Genomic DNA, 17,500 nt, shown 5'->3' with positions numbered 1-17,500 from the left:
AGTTCTCCCCAGTGCAATGTTACATGGCTGGCAAGGGTTGTAACACAAATTGAAAGTGTATTTTCTACAGTGGCTAGTGTACACTGTGTTGATTTAAAACCTTTACGGACACTTTTTAACAAACTGTCAAAAACTGTTGATCACAATATGTGACTGTGACAATTACCTGCTTACAGATCCCCCCCCCCCCCCCCCACCCCCCCCGTCAGCAACATGATTGGTCGAAACAGATATGAAGTGAAGGAAAGTGAGACGCCCTGTTCACAAAGACTTGCACCGTCTGCCTTCAGACTTTAGAAGTCAGTTTTATGGGACAAAGTCAAAGCCCAATAAGATGCCTCACTAGTCCTCCGTCCAGTATGACCCTGTGCTCTGAGTCACCACCGCCACGCTGCCCGCTCAGACCTGCAGTATGACCCTGTGCTCTGAGTCACCACCATCACCGCTGCCCGCTCAGCCCTGCAGTATGACCCTGTGCTCTGAGTCACCACCACCACGCTGCCCGCTCAGCCCTGCAGTATGACCCTGTGCTCTGAGTCACCACCACCACGCTGCCCGCTCAGCCCTGCAGTATGACCCTGTGCTCTGAGTCACCACCACCACGCTGCCCGCTCAGACCTGCAGTATGATCCAGTGGCCCTCCTTGGCAGCGCTCTCCATGGCCGCCTCGGCCACCGCCTCCTGGCCCTGGCCCAGGGACACGTTGTGCAGCTTGCCCAGGTCGATGGTGAAGCCCAGCTTCCTGCCTAGGGACCCAGGGTGGAGGACAGTGGAGATGAACGGTGGAGGACAGAAAGTGGAGAGGAACAGTAGAGGACAGTGGAGATGAACAGTAGAGATGGACAGTAGAGGACAGTAGAGATGAACAGCAGAGGACAGTAGAGATGAACAGTGGAGGACAGTAGAGATGAACAGTAGAGGACAGTAGAGATGAACAGTAGAGGACAGTGGAGATGAACAGTGGAGGACAGTGGAGATGAATGGTAGAGGACAGTGGAGATGAACAGCGGAGGACAGTAGAGATGAACAGCAGAGGACAGAAAGTGGAGATGAACAGTAGAGGACAGTGGAGATGAACAGCGGAGGACAGTAGAGATGAACAGCAGAGGACAGAAAGTGGAGATGAACAGTAGAGGACAGTGGAGATGAACAGTAGAGATGGACAGTGGAGGACAGTGGAGATGAACGGCAGAGGACAGTAGAGATGAACAGTGGAGGACAGTGGAGGACAGTAGAGATGGACAGTAGAACAGTAGAGGAACAGTAGAGGACAGTAGAGATGAACAGTAGAGGACAGTAGAGATGAACAGTGGAGGACAGTGGAGGACAGTAGAGATGGACAGTAGAGGACAGTAGAGATGAACAGTAGAGGACAGTAGAGATGAACAGTGGAGATGAACAGTGGAGGACAGCAGAGATGAACAGTGGAGGACAGTGGAGGACAGTAGAGATGGACAGTAGAGGACAGTAGAGATGAACAGTAGAGGACAGTAGAGATGAACAGTGGAGATGAACAGTGGAGGACAGCAGAGATGAACGGTAGAGGACAGTAGAGGACAGTGGAGGACAGTAGAGATGAAAAGTAGAGGCCACGGTACATTTTTTACGCAGATCTGTTGCACCACTTAGATAAAAAATTATCTTCACACTTTTCAGTTGGTTTGTGATATATCCTCATTAATTATCTTTCCCATCGACGATTCGTCGTCTCGTTTTAAAAAGGGTCTCGACTCATTTTTGCTCCATCGAAATACGATGTACCAGGTGACGGGGAATATCTTGGTCCAGGGGGTGAAGCCCCCCCTAGACCCCCAGTGGGTGAATCCCCCCCCTAGACCCCCAGTGGGGAGCACATCTGTAACAGTGCAAAGACAGCATATCCAAAGTACCCAGAGCCTCCACGTCCTTCAGAGGGTCAACACCGGGGGACAGGATGAAGAAGACGGGGGAGGCCGGAGCACTCTCCCTGAAGGACTTGGCGAACTCTGTCTTCCGGCCCTCTGTGTACTTCACCCCCAGCTTCTCCTCCACAAAGGTACTGCGGACAGAGCGAGTGACAGAGGGAGGGAGAGAGAGAGAGGGTGTCAGGGGGGAAGCATTGATGACCACGACGAGCATCATGGTTTGTGTTCGCTTCCTTCTTCCTGCACTACCTCCTACTCCTCTTTTTACAACCTCCTCCCCCAACATTATCTCCTCCTACTACTCCTCCATCCCTTCCTCCGAATCCAATCCACTTTCTCCACCATCTCCTCCTTCCTCATCCACCTCCTCCTTCCCTGCATCTCTTTCTCCCCCTCCTCCGCCTTCTCCTTTGACCTCCCCATCGTCTCTTCCTCCACCCCCACCTCCTCCCACTTCTCCTCCATCCCCTCCTCCGAATCCAATCCACTTTCTCCACCATCTCCACCTTCCTCCTCCTCCTCCTCCTTCCCACCATCTCTTCCTCCTCCTTCCCCTCCCCAGCATCTCTTCCTCCACCCTCACCTCAACCCCTACTCCAAAACCACCCCCTCCCCCCCCCCCCCCCCCCCCCCTGGTCCTCACCGGAGTGCGTAGGTCATGCGGTCGGGCCTCAGGGCTCTCATCATGATGAGCTTCTGCAGGGAGCTCTTCCCCTTCCACTCCTGGGGGAACTTCTCCTTCTCTGGGCACTCAGACTCCACCACCTTCTTCCAGCGCTTGGGCGAGCCCTCGATGTCCCGGTCCAGACCGCGGAACTCCTCGGTGAAGCTCATCGTCTGTGGACGGGGGAAGGGCGGAGGACGCACGGAAAGGGGGTGAGCGAGTACATTTTTGGAGAGTGTCCAAAAAACGTTTCAGTCCATTGTCCGTCCAAGATCAGAGTGTGTTAAGTCTGATGTTTGGTGATGTTTTGCTGCCTCGCTAATGGCCTGCATTATTTATAACATCTCGTGTTTGGAGATGGAGCTGAGCTGAGGGATTGGAAGGCTGTAGTTCATGGAGGATATAGTGCATCTAAGTGGACCGTTAGAGCCCTGAAACATGGGTGGATTTAATTTGACAAGAGAATTGTGGGGGAATTTCTTACCCTGCAATGTGGGCTGCTGCACCATGTGGGGGCTTATAGTGCTAGGGCATCCATGTGTGTGTTGGGATGTGTGTGTGTGTGTGTGTGTGTGTGTGTGTGTGTGTGTGTGTGTGTGTGTGTGTGTGTGTGTGCGTGCTCTGTGCCTTAATGGCGCTCCACGCTGGGCTGGACAGGAACTCCAGGGGGCTGGGGTAGCTGTGGTCGATGTTGAAGCGCAACAGGAAGTCCAGCTCTCGCACGTCTATCTCCTTGCTCATCAGCAGCAACTGGAGGGAAGGGGTGCATATTTAATACACACACATAAGCACATGCACACCCATGCACTCACACACACACACACACACACACACACACACTCACACACACACACACACACACATAAGCACTCGCACAGACACACACAGACACACACATAAGCACTCACACACATAAGCACTCGCAGACACACACACAGACACACACATGAGCACACGCACACCCATGCACTCACACACACACACACACACACACTCACACACACACACACACACACACACACACACACACATAAGCACTCGCACAGACACACACAGACACACACATAAGCACTCACACACATAAGCACTCACAGACACACACACACAGACACACACATGAGCACACGCACACCCATGCACTCACACACACACACACACACACACACACACACACACACACACACACACACAGACACACACATAAGCACACGCACACACACACACACACACACACACATAAGCACTCACACACACACACACACACACACACACACACACACACACACACACACATAGACACACACACACACACACACACACACACACACACATAAGCACTCGCACACACACACACACACACACACACACACACACACACACACACACACACACAGAGACACACACATAAGCACTCACACACACACACACACACACACACACACACACACACACACACACACACACACACACATAAGCACTTGCACAGACACACTCACAGATACACACATAAGCACTCGTGCACACACACACACACACACATGCACAGACACACACATAAGCACTCGCACAGACACACACATAAGCACTCACGCACACACACACACACACACACACACACACACACACACAAGCACTTGCACAGACACACACACAGACACACGTAAGCACTCACACACACACACACACACACACACACACACACACACACACACACACACACACACATGCGCGCGTGTGCGCGCGCACACACCTGGAAGGCCAGCTGTGCGGTAAAGGTGAGCTTGTCTCTCTCGAACAGCCCCCTGCTGATGTAGTTGAAGGTGGAGTAGGTGATGCAGTCTATCAGCGTGTTCACTCGGCTCCTCACGTCCTCGTGATGGTCCGCCACCTCCACGGCCTTGTGGAACACCACGGTGTACGCCTGGCCAGGAGGGAACGCCCGAAGGAAAGCCAGGGTTTACATTATAATGTACTATTAGAAATGCTTTGTTTTTAACCCAATCCTAACAGTGAAATGTGGCGTTTTTGCATCAACAGTGAATACTTTTCTTCAAGATAATATTTCAACGTATATATAACGTATTTCAAAGTGTTTCGGTTGCTTTAATTCCTTTAAGGGGGATTTTTTTGTGTTGGTAATCCAAATGATGTATGGCTTACAGCTCCAGGTTGGGGGAATTATACAGGGAAAAAAAGTTTTAATCATCATTCTGTGTCATTACTCATGTGTATAACATCAAATGATTTATCGAGTGATTTGCATGAATTTCCATTTATCCATTTATAATACGTTTAACTTTCTCTTCTTGAGCATATACTCAAGTTAACGCGCTATCCATCTTCTAGCAAGATCGATGGCGTGTTGGCTTGATTCTAGCCAACAACACACTGCACCCATTCATAAGCATGGGAGACCCGGGCCAGGGGGAGCTGATGCAGAAACAGCCCAGCCGTGGTCGGGTGGATTGGGTGGGTGGGTCACCTTGAGGCTAAACTGGTACATGGGGTTGATCTTGTTGAGGTCGTTCATGATGAAGTACAGCAGGGAGGCCCGCACGGCCACGGGGCGGTAGTGTTCCCTCGCCTCGTTGATCTTCACCTCGTTCACCTTGGCCTCCAGGACCTGAGGAAGGCAGCAAGGCGGGTGGCAAGGGGCATTTATCTACAGTGCAGGGGAAGCCTTCAGACCCAAAGGCTGTTCACCGTGCATCACGCTGCACAGTGAGTAGCAGGAACGGAGAGGAGCGAGACGAGAGACGAGACGGCAAGGGAAGAGAAGAGAAACAGAGGAAAGAATGCAAGGAGAGAGGATGAGGAGGGAGGAAAGAAGGGAGGAGAGGGGAGGAGAGGAGAGGGGAAAGGAGAGGAGAGGAGAGAGGAGGAGAGGAGAGGCGAAACAAGACAACAAACATATATAGAAAGGGTTGAAGAGGAGGAGAGGAGAGGAGAGGAGAGGGGAGGAGAGGAGGGGAGAGGAGAGGGGAGGAGGGGAGTGGAGAGGGGAGGGGAGGAGAGGGGAAGGGAGGAAAGGAGAATGGAGGAGAGGGGAGGAGAGGAGAGGAGAGGCGAAAACAAGACGACAAACATATATAGATAGGGTTGAAGAGGAGGAGAGGAGAGGAGAGAATGTAAAACATAAAGAGGAGAGTAAATAAGGGGAGGAGAGCAAGAGGAGAAGGAAACAGAGTAGAGGAGTAGGAGCGGGAGATGGATTTTAAAGTCAATAATGTCGGTAGTAAGAAAAAACAGACGAGCATTTGCTGGAAAACCAATGGAAGGATGAGAACCATTAGCATAGCAACACCCAGACAACCCCACAGGCAATGACTCTAGAGTCATTGCCCACTCTCTCTCTGTCCGTGTCTCTCTCCCCCTCCCTCTCACCTTCATCTCTATCTCGGCGGCCGTGTGCTTGGTGGTCTCCAGCTTCTCCACCAGGACGTTGTCCCCCAGGAAGTTGCTCTCGGCGGCCGACAGCCGGCTCAGGAGCTCGTCCTCCAGCAGCTTCAGCTCAATCTTAAACAGGTTCTGCTGCTTGGTCAACTCACTCTGCGTGGTCCCGCACACACACACACACACACAGATACAAAGACACACACACACACACACACATAAGAACAAATGCAGACCCAGACACACATACACACACACACACACACACACACACACACACAGAGACAGACACACGCACACACACAGCCACACAAGCAGACACACTCCATTCCGCAGTTTGATATTAAGGTTTGGGTTTATTGCTTGGGTTTTAGGGGTTGGTTTTAGGTTCTGGACAGAGTTTGATATCAGGCTTTGGGTTTCCTATGGGTAAGCTTTAAAATGTCATTGTTTTAATTATACATTTTTCTGGGGAAGGACCCCCATGGCCCCCATTCTAATCGTTCCCCCCAGATTTGTGGCTTGCGTGACGCTTGCGTGCGTCCAGCAAGGAACCAACTCCAACCAAAGAACCAGACGCTCCCTGACCACAACCAGGAACCCCCGGCCTTGCCCTCCGCTTCCCTACGGCCCACCTTGAGGTGCTCGAGGTCGGGCCGCTCCTGGTTGACCACCTGGGCGAGCAGCTGGTCCTCCAGGCCGTCGCGCGTCACTGTGAAGTTGATGAGGGTGGTCTGCGCCTGGATCTCGGGCTTGTAGTGGGGGTTGGCCAGCTTGGTGTGGAGGATCAGCTTGAAGCTGGGGTGGAAGAAGCACTCCTTGTCCCCCACTTTAATACAGCTGGGTGAGAGCGGGTGAGAGAGGGTGAGACGGGGTGAGAGGGGGTGAGAGAGGGTGAGACAGGGTGAGAGGGGGTGAGAGGGGGTGAGAGAGGGTGAAAGGGGGTGAGAGAGGGTGAGAGAGGGTGAGAGAGGGTGAGAGGGGGTGAGAGGGGGTGAGGCAGGGTGAGAGGGGGTGAGAGAGGGTGAGAGAGGGTGAGAGGGGGTGAGACGGGGTGAGAGGGGGTGAGAGAGGGTGAGACAGGGTGAGAGGGGGTGAGACAGGGTGAGAGGGGGTGAGAGAGGGTGAGAGGGGGTGAGACGGGGTGAGAGGGGGTGAGAGAGGGTGAGACAGGGTGAGAGGGGGTGAGACAGGGTGAGAGAGGGTGAGAGAGGATGAGACAGGGGTGAGAGAGGGTGAGACAGGGTGAGAGGGGGTGAGAGAGGGTGAGAGGGGGTGAGAGAGGGTGAGAGAGGGAGACAGGGGAAGGAAAGAGACTATTAAGCTCCACTATTTAAGTTCTTAAATGGTCTTATTTTTAGAAGGGGACCACAGACTGCCGTTACAATGTGTGTGTGTCTGGAGCGGCGTGGATGTGTGTTCCATGTGTGCGTTACCTTCCCTTCTTGATGGTGTGCCGTCCCAGCAGGGGGTCTATGACAGGATCTATGCTCTCCTCCAGGTTTTCAATGAGGACCGTCTCCCCGGTGACCACTGCCTGCTCTATCACGTCCACGTAGCTGTGGGGACATCGCATCTTAATGCGCTGTAAACTTGATCCCCACCCCCCGCTGTAGCTGCCAGGCCGCAGTTGATGCTTTTTCTCCAGCAGGTGTCACAAGGGTGCAGGTTTACTACCAAGACCAATGAGGACTATGGCAGGCTAAACTATTACTCATTTGAAACAGTTGCAATCGGAAACCAAAATAAATGATGTGACCATGAACAAAAACCTGTTTCATTTTATGTTTTATTCATGTTATCATTCCCAGTGAGGGTGGGGGGGTGGCGGACCAGAATAAAATGATTTCTAGAGAAAGATTACCGGGATGGATAGACTCGTGGATGGACACACGGTTTGTTATTGAGAAACGTTTAAATGGATTTTTAACGGAAAAAAAAAAAAATAGCTGCAGTGGAAAAGTAAGTTGATTTGGATCAAATGCAATCAAGTGGTGTGAACTGAAAGGTGACGAGCAGCGAGGGCTCGAGCCGGGGGCGAGGACTCTCACTGTCCGTCTGGTGTTTGGGGTGACGTCAGAGGAAGGTCAACGACAGTCCACTCACCCCTTCTGGCCCAGGCTGACCACCTTCAGGCTGTTGCCATAGCGACTCTTGATCCACTTGATGCCCTGCAGCTGTGGGTCAATGAGGAGGGGCCAACGCTCGCCTTCAGGGAGACACACACACACACACACACACACGCACACACGCACACACGCACACGCACACGCACACGCACACGCACACGCACACGCACACACACACACACACTCACAAACAAATATATACACACACACACACACACACACATTTAATTGATGGTCTCACACAGCAACAAAAAAACACTGTGGAAGTACTTACAGCCAAGCAAATGAGTAAATAAATACATAGTTATCAGGGGTAGAGATGGCACCGCCTTCTCCATACATGCAGACTGCCTATGCTTGCTGACACAGAGCAGTATTTGGCTATTTCCTTAGATTTCTCCTTATTAAGTCCAGAAATTTGCAATCCTCTTAACACAGAGTCTATGAACGTGTCCAAGGCTACCATAAATAAGTACAACCAGTTTTGTGCTATAACCACCTACTGAAAGAGCTAAAAGAGTTAATGGCTGGTATTTTAGCATTTTGTCGGAGAAACACAGGTCCAAGCACACAATTATAAATACACGCACACACACACACACACACACACACACGCACACACACGCACACACACGCACACACACGCACACACATGTACGCGTACATCCACAGACACACGACACACACATGCACAGAAGCTTACTTAATGCAAGCAATACTGTGGTATTTTTTTGGGGGGTGTGAAACAGAAACATTAGCTAACTGACGAGCCGGACTCTCTACTCACAGTTGGTGAGGATGGTGGCGTTCTGCGTGGACATCTTGTCGCCGGGCAGACCTTCGTTGTTCCACTGGGCCACGGTGGCATCATCAGTCAGCATGGAGACCGGGTCCAGGTCCGCGTTCATGGGGATGAGCACCTGACACGGAAGAAGATCAGCAGTACATAAGTTCTTTAAATCAGGCTGAGAACAGTTCAAACATACCATCACAATGGATACATGTAGAGGACTGAGAACGGAGCCTTGAGGCACACCAGTTTTCCCCTTTGACCTCGACCCCTACCCCTCCAAATAGATAAATACAGCCAGTGTGATGATTACACTAGGCTTTATTTATTTGTATGTGTAAGCTGATGTATAACTGGTGTTTTAATAAGCAACAAATATAAATTATTTATGATTATTTAAATTGTTTCATTTGAGTAGTATTTCAATTTAAAGCAGAAATGAAAATGAAAAAGCAGAAACTGAAATGTGGATTCACATCTCAGGATTGAGGATAGTGCCTAGTGCGGAGACCTTCTGCGTGCGGAGGAAGGGCATCCAGAGGTTGTCCAGGAGCTCTCTCCTGTACTTCTTGGAGAAGGAGCCGGCGTAGGAGATGAAGGCGGCCGTCAGCAGGACGTCCCCGCAGAGCGTGGCCTCCTGCTCGTGGTACTGGGCCACAGAGTGGGCCCAGCGCACGTTCTCGCTCTGGGAGCACCATCACCACCACGGATAGAAAGAACAATGGACACAGTCGGCTTAGTTTTTCCTTACAAAACTTTGGTATCTTTTTTAGAATGACCTATGTTCCCTTTTTTCCCTTTGATCCACACTAACACTCCCTCTGATAAAGTTAGTGTCATCTGTGCACTATTTTGAGTTTCACACTTTGTTCTTATCTTGAGTGTACATTTTGATTAAATTGTTTACTTTACCGATTATAAACCACAGCAATTTTGCCAACTTCAGTTGTTTATAAATGTGACATCTGACGAAGACTTTGAGATGACCCAGGGGAGACACAGTGATCTCAGGCTCACCTCCAGCCCTTTGACCAGCCGGTTGGCCAGTTCTATGGTCTTGTTGGTGCGGTTGACCTCCTCCTGGCAGCGCAGCTTCTCCGAGGTGGCAGTCTCAAACGCAGAGGTCAGCGTCTCCAGGCTAGCGTCCAGCTCCTGGCAACCGTTTGGTAAGGGGAAGGTTAAACCTGCACCGTCTAGCTCTTCCACCGCAGTTAATTATACTGCTTTTTACTTCATTAAATTCATTCATTTAAGATTAAAAACAGCTCATCCACGGTGTTTGATGAACAAAGCTGTTGTAAGACAATGATGGCTAAAACAACTCAAGCCACTATAGGCTGTGAATAGCACAACTTATGCCCCGTCCCAATACCTCCCCTAACCCTAGATTCTTGCCGTAACCCTAGATTTTGCGCATTCTCGTGTAGGGGTAGGGTGTCCCATTACTGTAGGGAGCAAGGGGGGGAGGGTGCTATTTTGCCCTTATAATCAACCCTCGAAACGTAGTGAGGTCCAATGCAGGCTTAAAACGAAGTGGAAGATTTACTGTTGAGGGGCACTCCAAACCAAGTGGAAGTTTTAAGGGGGGAGAAACGGGACAGGGCCTTAGTGTAGGTTTAATTGGACAGAAATCTTTTCATGATGCTAAATGAAACACAGCTTGTCCCTTGTTTCTCTGACAAGGAGGACGTGCACAGAAAGACAAGACAAAAGACAAGACAAAGGAAGAAAGAAAGAAAGAAAAAAACAACAACAAACTAATCTATAAAGATAGAACCATGCGGAGGAAACGACGACATGAATAACGCTCACGCTCAGTTTCTTCCTGAGCGCTTCCAGTTTCTCCGCGGCCTCAAGCAGATCAGCGTTGGCCTGAGACAGACACAGCCTCTTCACCTCCACCTCGCAGAAGACCTGCACACACACACACACACACACACACACACACACAAATGAACGAACACACACACACACACACACACACACACACACACACACACACACACACACACACACACACACACACACACACACACACACACACACACACACACACACACACACGAACGAACACACACACACACACACACACACACACACACACAAACGCACACACAGGCAGAATGTCTTTGTTAGGGAATTCCAAATGAAGCGTGAGATGTCGATATTCTTTTAATGTGGATCTTCAATGCATCACGGTGTATTGTGTAGTATAACTATTATATAGTATTTTCACTTACATACATCTGTCCAAGGCAGCGATGGAAGAAAAGGTAAATTATTAACATGAGCACAGTACTGTTCGTCCAAAATGCTGTCATATAACATGTGTAGCGTAATGTGTTGATGTATGTGTGTGTGTGCAGGGCCAGAGTGGGAGCCATTTTCAGCCCAGGAGTTTCAGGCCCATACCGGCCCACTTTTTTTCCAGTGATGGAAGAATTTGCATAAATGAACAGCACAAAACTCGTACTATCCCTTTTTATCCCTTTTTATCCCACAGATCATGCTGGAGTTTACGTGTTAACTTTCACAAATGATATTTGTGATTCGTCATACGGCTTAACAAAATAAACTAGAATAATGATGAATTGGTTTAAGCTTTTATGCTCAGGTTGGCATTGCAAACATAGCACAAATAGCTACATTTATTTATGTTGCAAATTAAAGATCCACCTCTCTGCCGGCTGCAACTTGTGTCTGTCCTCTAAACAGGTGGTTTATTTTGGCACACTTGGCACGTAGTAGCATCTTCCTCCAGTGCCCTTCTGTTTTTAAATCAGGCTTTTCCGGCTCCTCCTTGGCTTTTCCTGCCCTCCACAATCAACGACACTTGTCGCTTCTGTTCGCTGATTCTCTTCTGTTACCGCTCAAGAAAAGACGCACTATGGACCAATGGTGTGTGTGTGTGTGTGTGTGTGCGTGCGTGTGCGTGTGTGTGTGTGTGTGTGTGCGGGGCAGTGCCTCGTGGAAGCGAACGATGTTGATGACCCAGGAGCAGAGGCCGGCAGCGGCGGAGGACTTGAGCCTGACGAAGTCGGGGTTGAAGTCGGGGTCCTTGAGGTACTCGTCCCTCACACACCTCACCGTGGCCTCGGGGATGTGCTCCTTATCGAAGTTCACCAGCGCCTGCAGGAAGTCGTCCACCTGGGAGTAACAAACACGTCAAACATCTTTTTATGTTATGATTGATTTCTATTTCATTTCAAATTTTTTTTTTTACAATATACATATAGAAAAAAAGAAGCATTCCTTTATGATTTGTTTGCTTAGAATACAATTATATATCTTTCAATTTAAATTTATATGTTCATTTATCATTATTTTTCTTATATATTTTGTATAATGTTATACAATTGTAGCACTAGTTGAGAAACGGCCAAGTCAATGGTGACATAGTGATGATTCTGTGCACATACCACAATATAAACTACTGTCATGAACACGTGGAAATTAATATTGAATACCAATAATCCCAGAGAGTGTGTGTGTGTGTGAGTGTGCGTGTGTGTGTGCATAGTTGTGTCATACCTGCCCTCCCAATAAAAAGGCGATTCATTCGTAAAGCACAGAAGTGTTCTTGCATTAATAAAAAAAAATGTAAAAAGCCAGCATCCTCATAATTGCAGGATTCGATTTTTTTGTTATATTAAAAGTACGAAATTCATTCAAAGTTTCTTAAAATACGTGTTTTCAGGGGCGCATCGGGTTAAAGCGTGTACCATTATGCAGTTCTCAGTTCTGACCGCAGTGACACAGGTTTGAATCCAGCCCGTGGTCCTTCGCTGCATGTCCTCCCCTCTATCTCCCATACCTCCCTCTCTATCTCTCACTATAAAAATGCAAAAATAAATCTTAAAAAAAAAAAATATATATATATATATATATACGGTTATTCAAGTGTGAATCTAACCCCTACCCAGGCAGAGTGAAGCAGTTCCCCCTGACATGACCACCATTCAAGGTGAGTGTCTTCCATAAGGAAAGCCCCGGCCGTCTTGCGGTCCTCCCTTCCCTCCTGCAGAGTGGGCCCCCCCCCCCACCGTGGGCCCCCCCCGCGGGGCCTCCCCCCCCCCCCCCCTCACCTTGCTCATCACCACCTTGGAGGCCTTCCAGCTGCGGTCCTTGGGGATGCGGCCGGGCGGTGCCATCAGGACGACCACCGCCGCCGACACGTTGGTCACGATGACAGGAGGGTTGGGGAACGTCCTCAGCTCCGTCAGGTTCAGCTGGGGGGGGGGGGGGGGGGGGGGGCGGGGGGGGGAGAGGGACACACACACGCACACGCACACAGATACACACACACACACACGCACACGCACACGCACACGCACACGCGCACGCGCACACAGATACACACACGCACGCGCACGCACACAAACACAGGTTACTTAAAGGTTACTTAATGAGTGTCCATGATGATATTTACGTCAGGTTGTGTAGCAGACACTTACCTATGATTCATATTACATATCATTCATATGAGAACGATTAAAGCATACAATCAAGATCAGAGTGTGCAGATCTCAAAGTGCTCATCAACCAACTTGTTTAAAAAAACACTGCACAGTGTGCATAGTGGCAATAGGACGTATAAAGGTTAGTCTATTCTTTTTGTAATTGCATAATGGTAATATCTCATATATGAAATAATGATGATATAACAAATTGTGCACATAATGTGCTCATTATACGACCAGCGTGCGGTCTGCTCCGTCACACTGCTCTCCACCGTCACGGTGAGAGCAGTGTGTGTGTGTGTCTGTGTGTGGGGGTCTGTGTGTGTGGGTCTGTGTGTGTGGGTCTGTGTGTGTGTGTCTGTGTGTGTGTGTGGGTCAGTGTGTGTGGGTCTGTGTGTGAGTCTGTGTGTGTCTGTGTGTGTGTGTGTGTGTGTGTCAGTGTGTGTGTCTGTGTGCGTGAGTGTGTGTGTGTGTCTATGTGTGTGTGTCCATGTGTGTCAGCCTGTGTATGTGGGTCTGTGTGTGTGTGTCCGTGTGTGTGGGTCAGTGTGTGTGTGTCCATGTGTGTCAGCCTGTGCATGTGGGTCTGTGTGTGTGTCTGTATGTGTGAGTCTGTGTGTGTGGGTCTGTGTCCGTCCGTGTGTGTGTTGTGTCTGTGTGTCAGTGTCTGTGTGTCAGTGTCTGTGTGTGTGGGTCTGTGTACGTCCATGTGTGTGTGTGTCTGTGTGTCTGTGTGTGTGTCAGCCTGTGTGTAGCCAGCGCTCACCCTGTTGAGCGTGTTGAGGGCGGCGTTGGCGGCCTGCAGGGCGGGCTCTGCTTTGGCCAGATCCTGCTCAGTGTCCCGCTGCTGCTTGGTCACCTCCTCCTGGATGGCCGCCACCTTCAGCGGGCCGGGGGGCGCAGGGCGGACGTGTTACGGGACGGCCAGGGCTGGCTGCTGGCTCACGTGCGTCGTGGTTTTTTTTCCACCAGATTCTCCACTTTTTTTTCGCTGTTATCTTCTGTCTTTGTTGTGTATGTATGTAAGTTTTTTTTTTTTTTACATTTACTTTGCCTTTATTTTCTATCTATTTTTATTTTATCGCTCTTAATACATGATCTGATAGCAGGGAGTCTGTTATTACATGACAATGTGTTTTTTTTTCTTTGCCCATATCTTTTTTTACTTATCTATTATTTTATTTTATTGTATGACAATGTTTCTATGTGAAGTGCTTTGAGACTGCCTCGTGTATGAAAAGACCATATTAGCAATAATGCCAGACGTGGTTTCAGTACAAAAACATTCTACATTTGGTAATTAGTGATTTAGAGTATCATGTTATAAATTGTTAACATTACAATCATACGATTTTTGCTAATGATTTGCTTTGGTGATTATGTTAAAGGGATGTGAAACCCACTTATAGCATCGTCACCCTAGTAATCTATGCCATTTTGTCACTGTTACCAATATAGGACATCAGGAGTAAAAGCCTATGTTTTTGCCAGTCTCTGCCAACCAGTGTGTGAACCTTCCTCTCTGCTCTGAGCGCAGGTAGCATTCTGTTTGTGACGTCAAAGTATGCTCTTCAACGTCAGGGCCAGGAGACACCAGCCAACCATCAAAGGATTATCAAATGATACAGCTCCATGAGGAATGCATTCATCCAATGTTTATGAGACTTCCCTTTACAGTCTCTCTCTCTCTCTCTCTCTCTCTCTCTCTCTCTCTCTCTCTCTATCTCTCTCTCTCTCTATGTCTCTCTGTCTGTCTCTTTCTGTCTCTCTCCGTCTCCCTCTTTCCCTCTCCCTCTCTCTCTGTCTCTCTCTCTCTCTGTCTCTCTCTGTCTCTCTCTCTCTGTCTCTCTGCCTCTATGTCTCTCTCTCTCTCTCTCTCTCTGTCTCTCTCTCTCTCTCTCTCTCTGTCTCTCTCTGTCTCTCTCTCTCTCTCTCTGTCTCTCTCTCTCTCTGTGTCTCTCTCTCTCTCTCTCTCTCTCTCTCTCTCTGTGTCTCTCTCTCTCTCTCTCTGTGTCTCTCTCTCTCTCTCTGTCTGTCTCTCACCCTCTGTTCCTCCTCGTCGGCCACAGCCCTCTCCAGGTTGAGCTTGTCGCTCTGCTCTTCTATCTTAGCGATGAGGGCCTCTGTGTCCGTGTTCCTGTGCCACAGCTCCACCTCCTGAATGGCCAGCTTGGCCTTCAGGTCCTCCACCTGGAGGATACAAGAGGGAAGCAAGACAATGTCAATATAAAAAGACAGGTAAAACCAAAGAAAAACGATTTCAATTCAGTAACAAATTAAAAGAAATAAGTAAAAACATTTCATGCAATTTAAAAATGGACACATGCAATACTAATATGGTCATTCTTTAATTAATATTAAAATTGAAATAGAAAGTACAAATTGGGTCCAGCCACCCTAGACTGATACAGTATTAGTCTGCAGTAATATGCAGCTTCACCCGGCCGTTCTCCAGCCCTCCTAGTCTGACACAGAGTTAGTCTGACACAGTTAGTCTGACACAGAGTTAGTCTGATAAAGAGTTAGTCTGACAGTTAGTCTGACACAGAGTTAGTCTGATACAGTTAGTCTGACACAGAGTTAGTCTGATAAAGAGTTAGTCTGACAGTTAGTCTGACACAGAGTTAGTCTGATACAGTTAGTCTGACACAGAGTTAGTCTGATACAGTTAGTCTGACACAGAGTTAGTCTGACACAGAGTTAGTCTCATACAGAGTTAGTCTGACCTGGGCGGCAGTGGTCTGCAGCTTCAGCAGGCCGTTCTCCAGCCGCTCCATCTTCTGGGTGAGCTCTGTCCTCTTGGTGCCCAGCACGTGGCTGTACAGCTTGATGAACTCCAGGAAGCTCTTGGGCGTGGTGTAGTTGAAGTGCTTCTCGTTCTGCTGGTATTTCACGCTCACCTGAGACACAAACCAAAACCGAGTTATACCGATGAAGGGACGCCGAGTTTCTGTATTGTCAATATGATGATTTCTTTTTCGTAGTATGAGTATGAGTGGTTTTCCCACCTCGTTGACACTGGTATGGGCGAAGGAGATGAACTCGCTGATAGAGGCTCGGACATCGGGCTGACACACAAGCACATGGCACTCACACATCTGGTACAACATTTACTCCGTACAAGTATAATATAGTATAAACAAATACTGCAGAATGTGCAGTAGAGGAGGGACAGAAAAGTCTAGTTTATGGTGTTGGACTCCAGGCCAAAAGGTACTGGGTCTGATGCCCAATGTCTACAGTATACCTCCTTTGTCAATCCTACCTGATCGAATAATATTCAAAATAAAGTGTCATTTGGACAAACAAAGAACAAAGTGAAAACTAAAATAGAAACTGAATGGTAACGTGTGGAAGGGTCTGGGTGTAGAAGCATGGCTATAGAGCGTACACTCACCTCTAGCGCCGGTATCTTCTCAATGAAGCTGGAGCTGACGGACTGCAGGGCCAGCTGGGGCCAGGGGTGGAACCAGTCGATGGCCGTGCAGTTGACCAGCGCCGGGAACTTCCGTGCCCGGGTACGCAGCGTGAAGCCCACCGGAGAGAAACACAGGACCACCTTCCCGACGGAGAGGGGGGGGGGGGGGGGGTGATGGTGGAAGAGGAATAGGGTACGTCACATCATGGTGCAGTGGAGTAGGACAACAGCTGAAAGTGGAAGACGTGTGACGTTTTCTGCCCCTCTGCTGTGATCTGGCTGTCTTGATGGTTAGCCAATCGGCAGAAGGGAGGCAGGGCCTCTGGTTAATGGGTTAATTTGGGAAGCCTGGGTTCAAGGGTAATAACTGAAACGCAGTTTTAATTGCATCCCCTACACACGGAACACCGATCCATGTTTTTTGCTATTTCTGTTCGCTTCGAATCCTCATTCTTTTTATCTGAATCTAGACTCTTCACCATGTGAAGTCCTCCTGGCGGTTTGTGACAGGAGTACATTCAGGATGAGGATGAGGGGGAGCGGACCCTGACCTTGAGCTGGCGCCGGATCCTCTCGATGAAGAAGCTCCAGCAGTTGTCCCTGGTGTCCAGCAGGCCCAGCCCTCGCAGCTCCATGCGTATGGACGTCACGATCATGTCCACGTCCTCGTCACTGAACAGGTCAGGGATGTCCCCTGGGCAACAAAAGAGGAAATGTGAGTCGTTTCCCAACAAAAAGGGAT

At 49.2% G+C, this 17,500-nt stretch overlaps 1 protein-coding gene across 1 annotated transcript in view; it reads right to left on the bottom strand.

The window, feature by feature from the left end:
* Nucleotides 1-17,500, bottom strand: part of LOC311361227 (dynein beta chain, ciliary-like) — a gene marked incomplete at both ends in the record, with an annotated part of 65,482 nt that overhangs the window by 3,506 nt on the left and 44,476 nt on the right. Inside the window, 22 exon segments of the mRNA XM_084481425.1 lie at nucleotides 619-746; nucleotides 1,890-2,038; nucleotides 2,548-2,741; nucleotides 3,196-3,318; nucleotides 4,319-4,489; nucleotides 5,051-5,191; nucleotides 5,953-6,117; nucleotides 6,597-6,801; nucleotides 7,398-7,520; nucleotides 8,068-8,170; nucleotides 8,878-9,010; nucleotides 9,392-9,565; nucleotides 9,898-10,032; nucleotides 10,693-10,794; nucleotides 11,845-12,027; nucleotides 12,966-13,109; nucleotides 14,107-14,220; nucleotides 15,384-15,530; nucleotides 16,067-16,240; nucleotides 16,349-16,408; nucleotides 16,738-16,899; nucleotides 17,310-17,452. Of these exon segments, the coding sequence (XP_084337551.1) occupies nucleotides 619-746; nucleotides 1,890-2,038; nucleotides 2,548-2,741; nucleotides 3,196-3,318; nucleotides 4,319-4,489; nucleotides 5,051-5,191; nucleotides 5,953-6,117; nucleotides 6,597-6,801; nucleotides 7,398-7,520; nucleotides 8,068-8,170; nucleotides 8,878-9,010; nucleotides 9,392-9,565; nucleotides 9,898-10,032; nucleotides 10,693-10,794; nucleotides 11,845-12,027; nucleotides 12,966-13,109; nucleotides 14,107-14,220; nucleotides 15,384-15,530; nucleotides 16,067-16,240; nucleotides 16,349-16,408; nucleotides 16,738-16,899; nucleotides 17,310-17,452 (3,173 nt within the window).

Source organism: Micromesistius poutassou (assembly GCF_964030765.1).
Source record: "Micromesistius poutassou genome assembly, chromosome: 16".
Classification (NCBI taxonomy): Eukaryota; Metazoa; Chordata; class Actinopteri; order Gadiformes; family Gadidae; genus Micromesistius; species Micromesistius poutassou.
The sequence above is the reverse complement of the archived record's forward strand: the minus strand, read 5'-3'. Positions and strand labels throughout refer to the sequence as shown.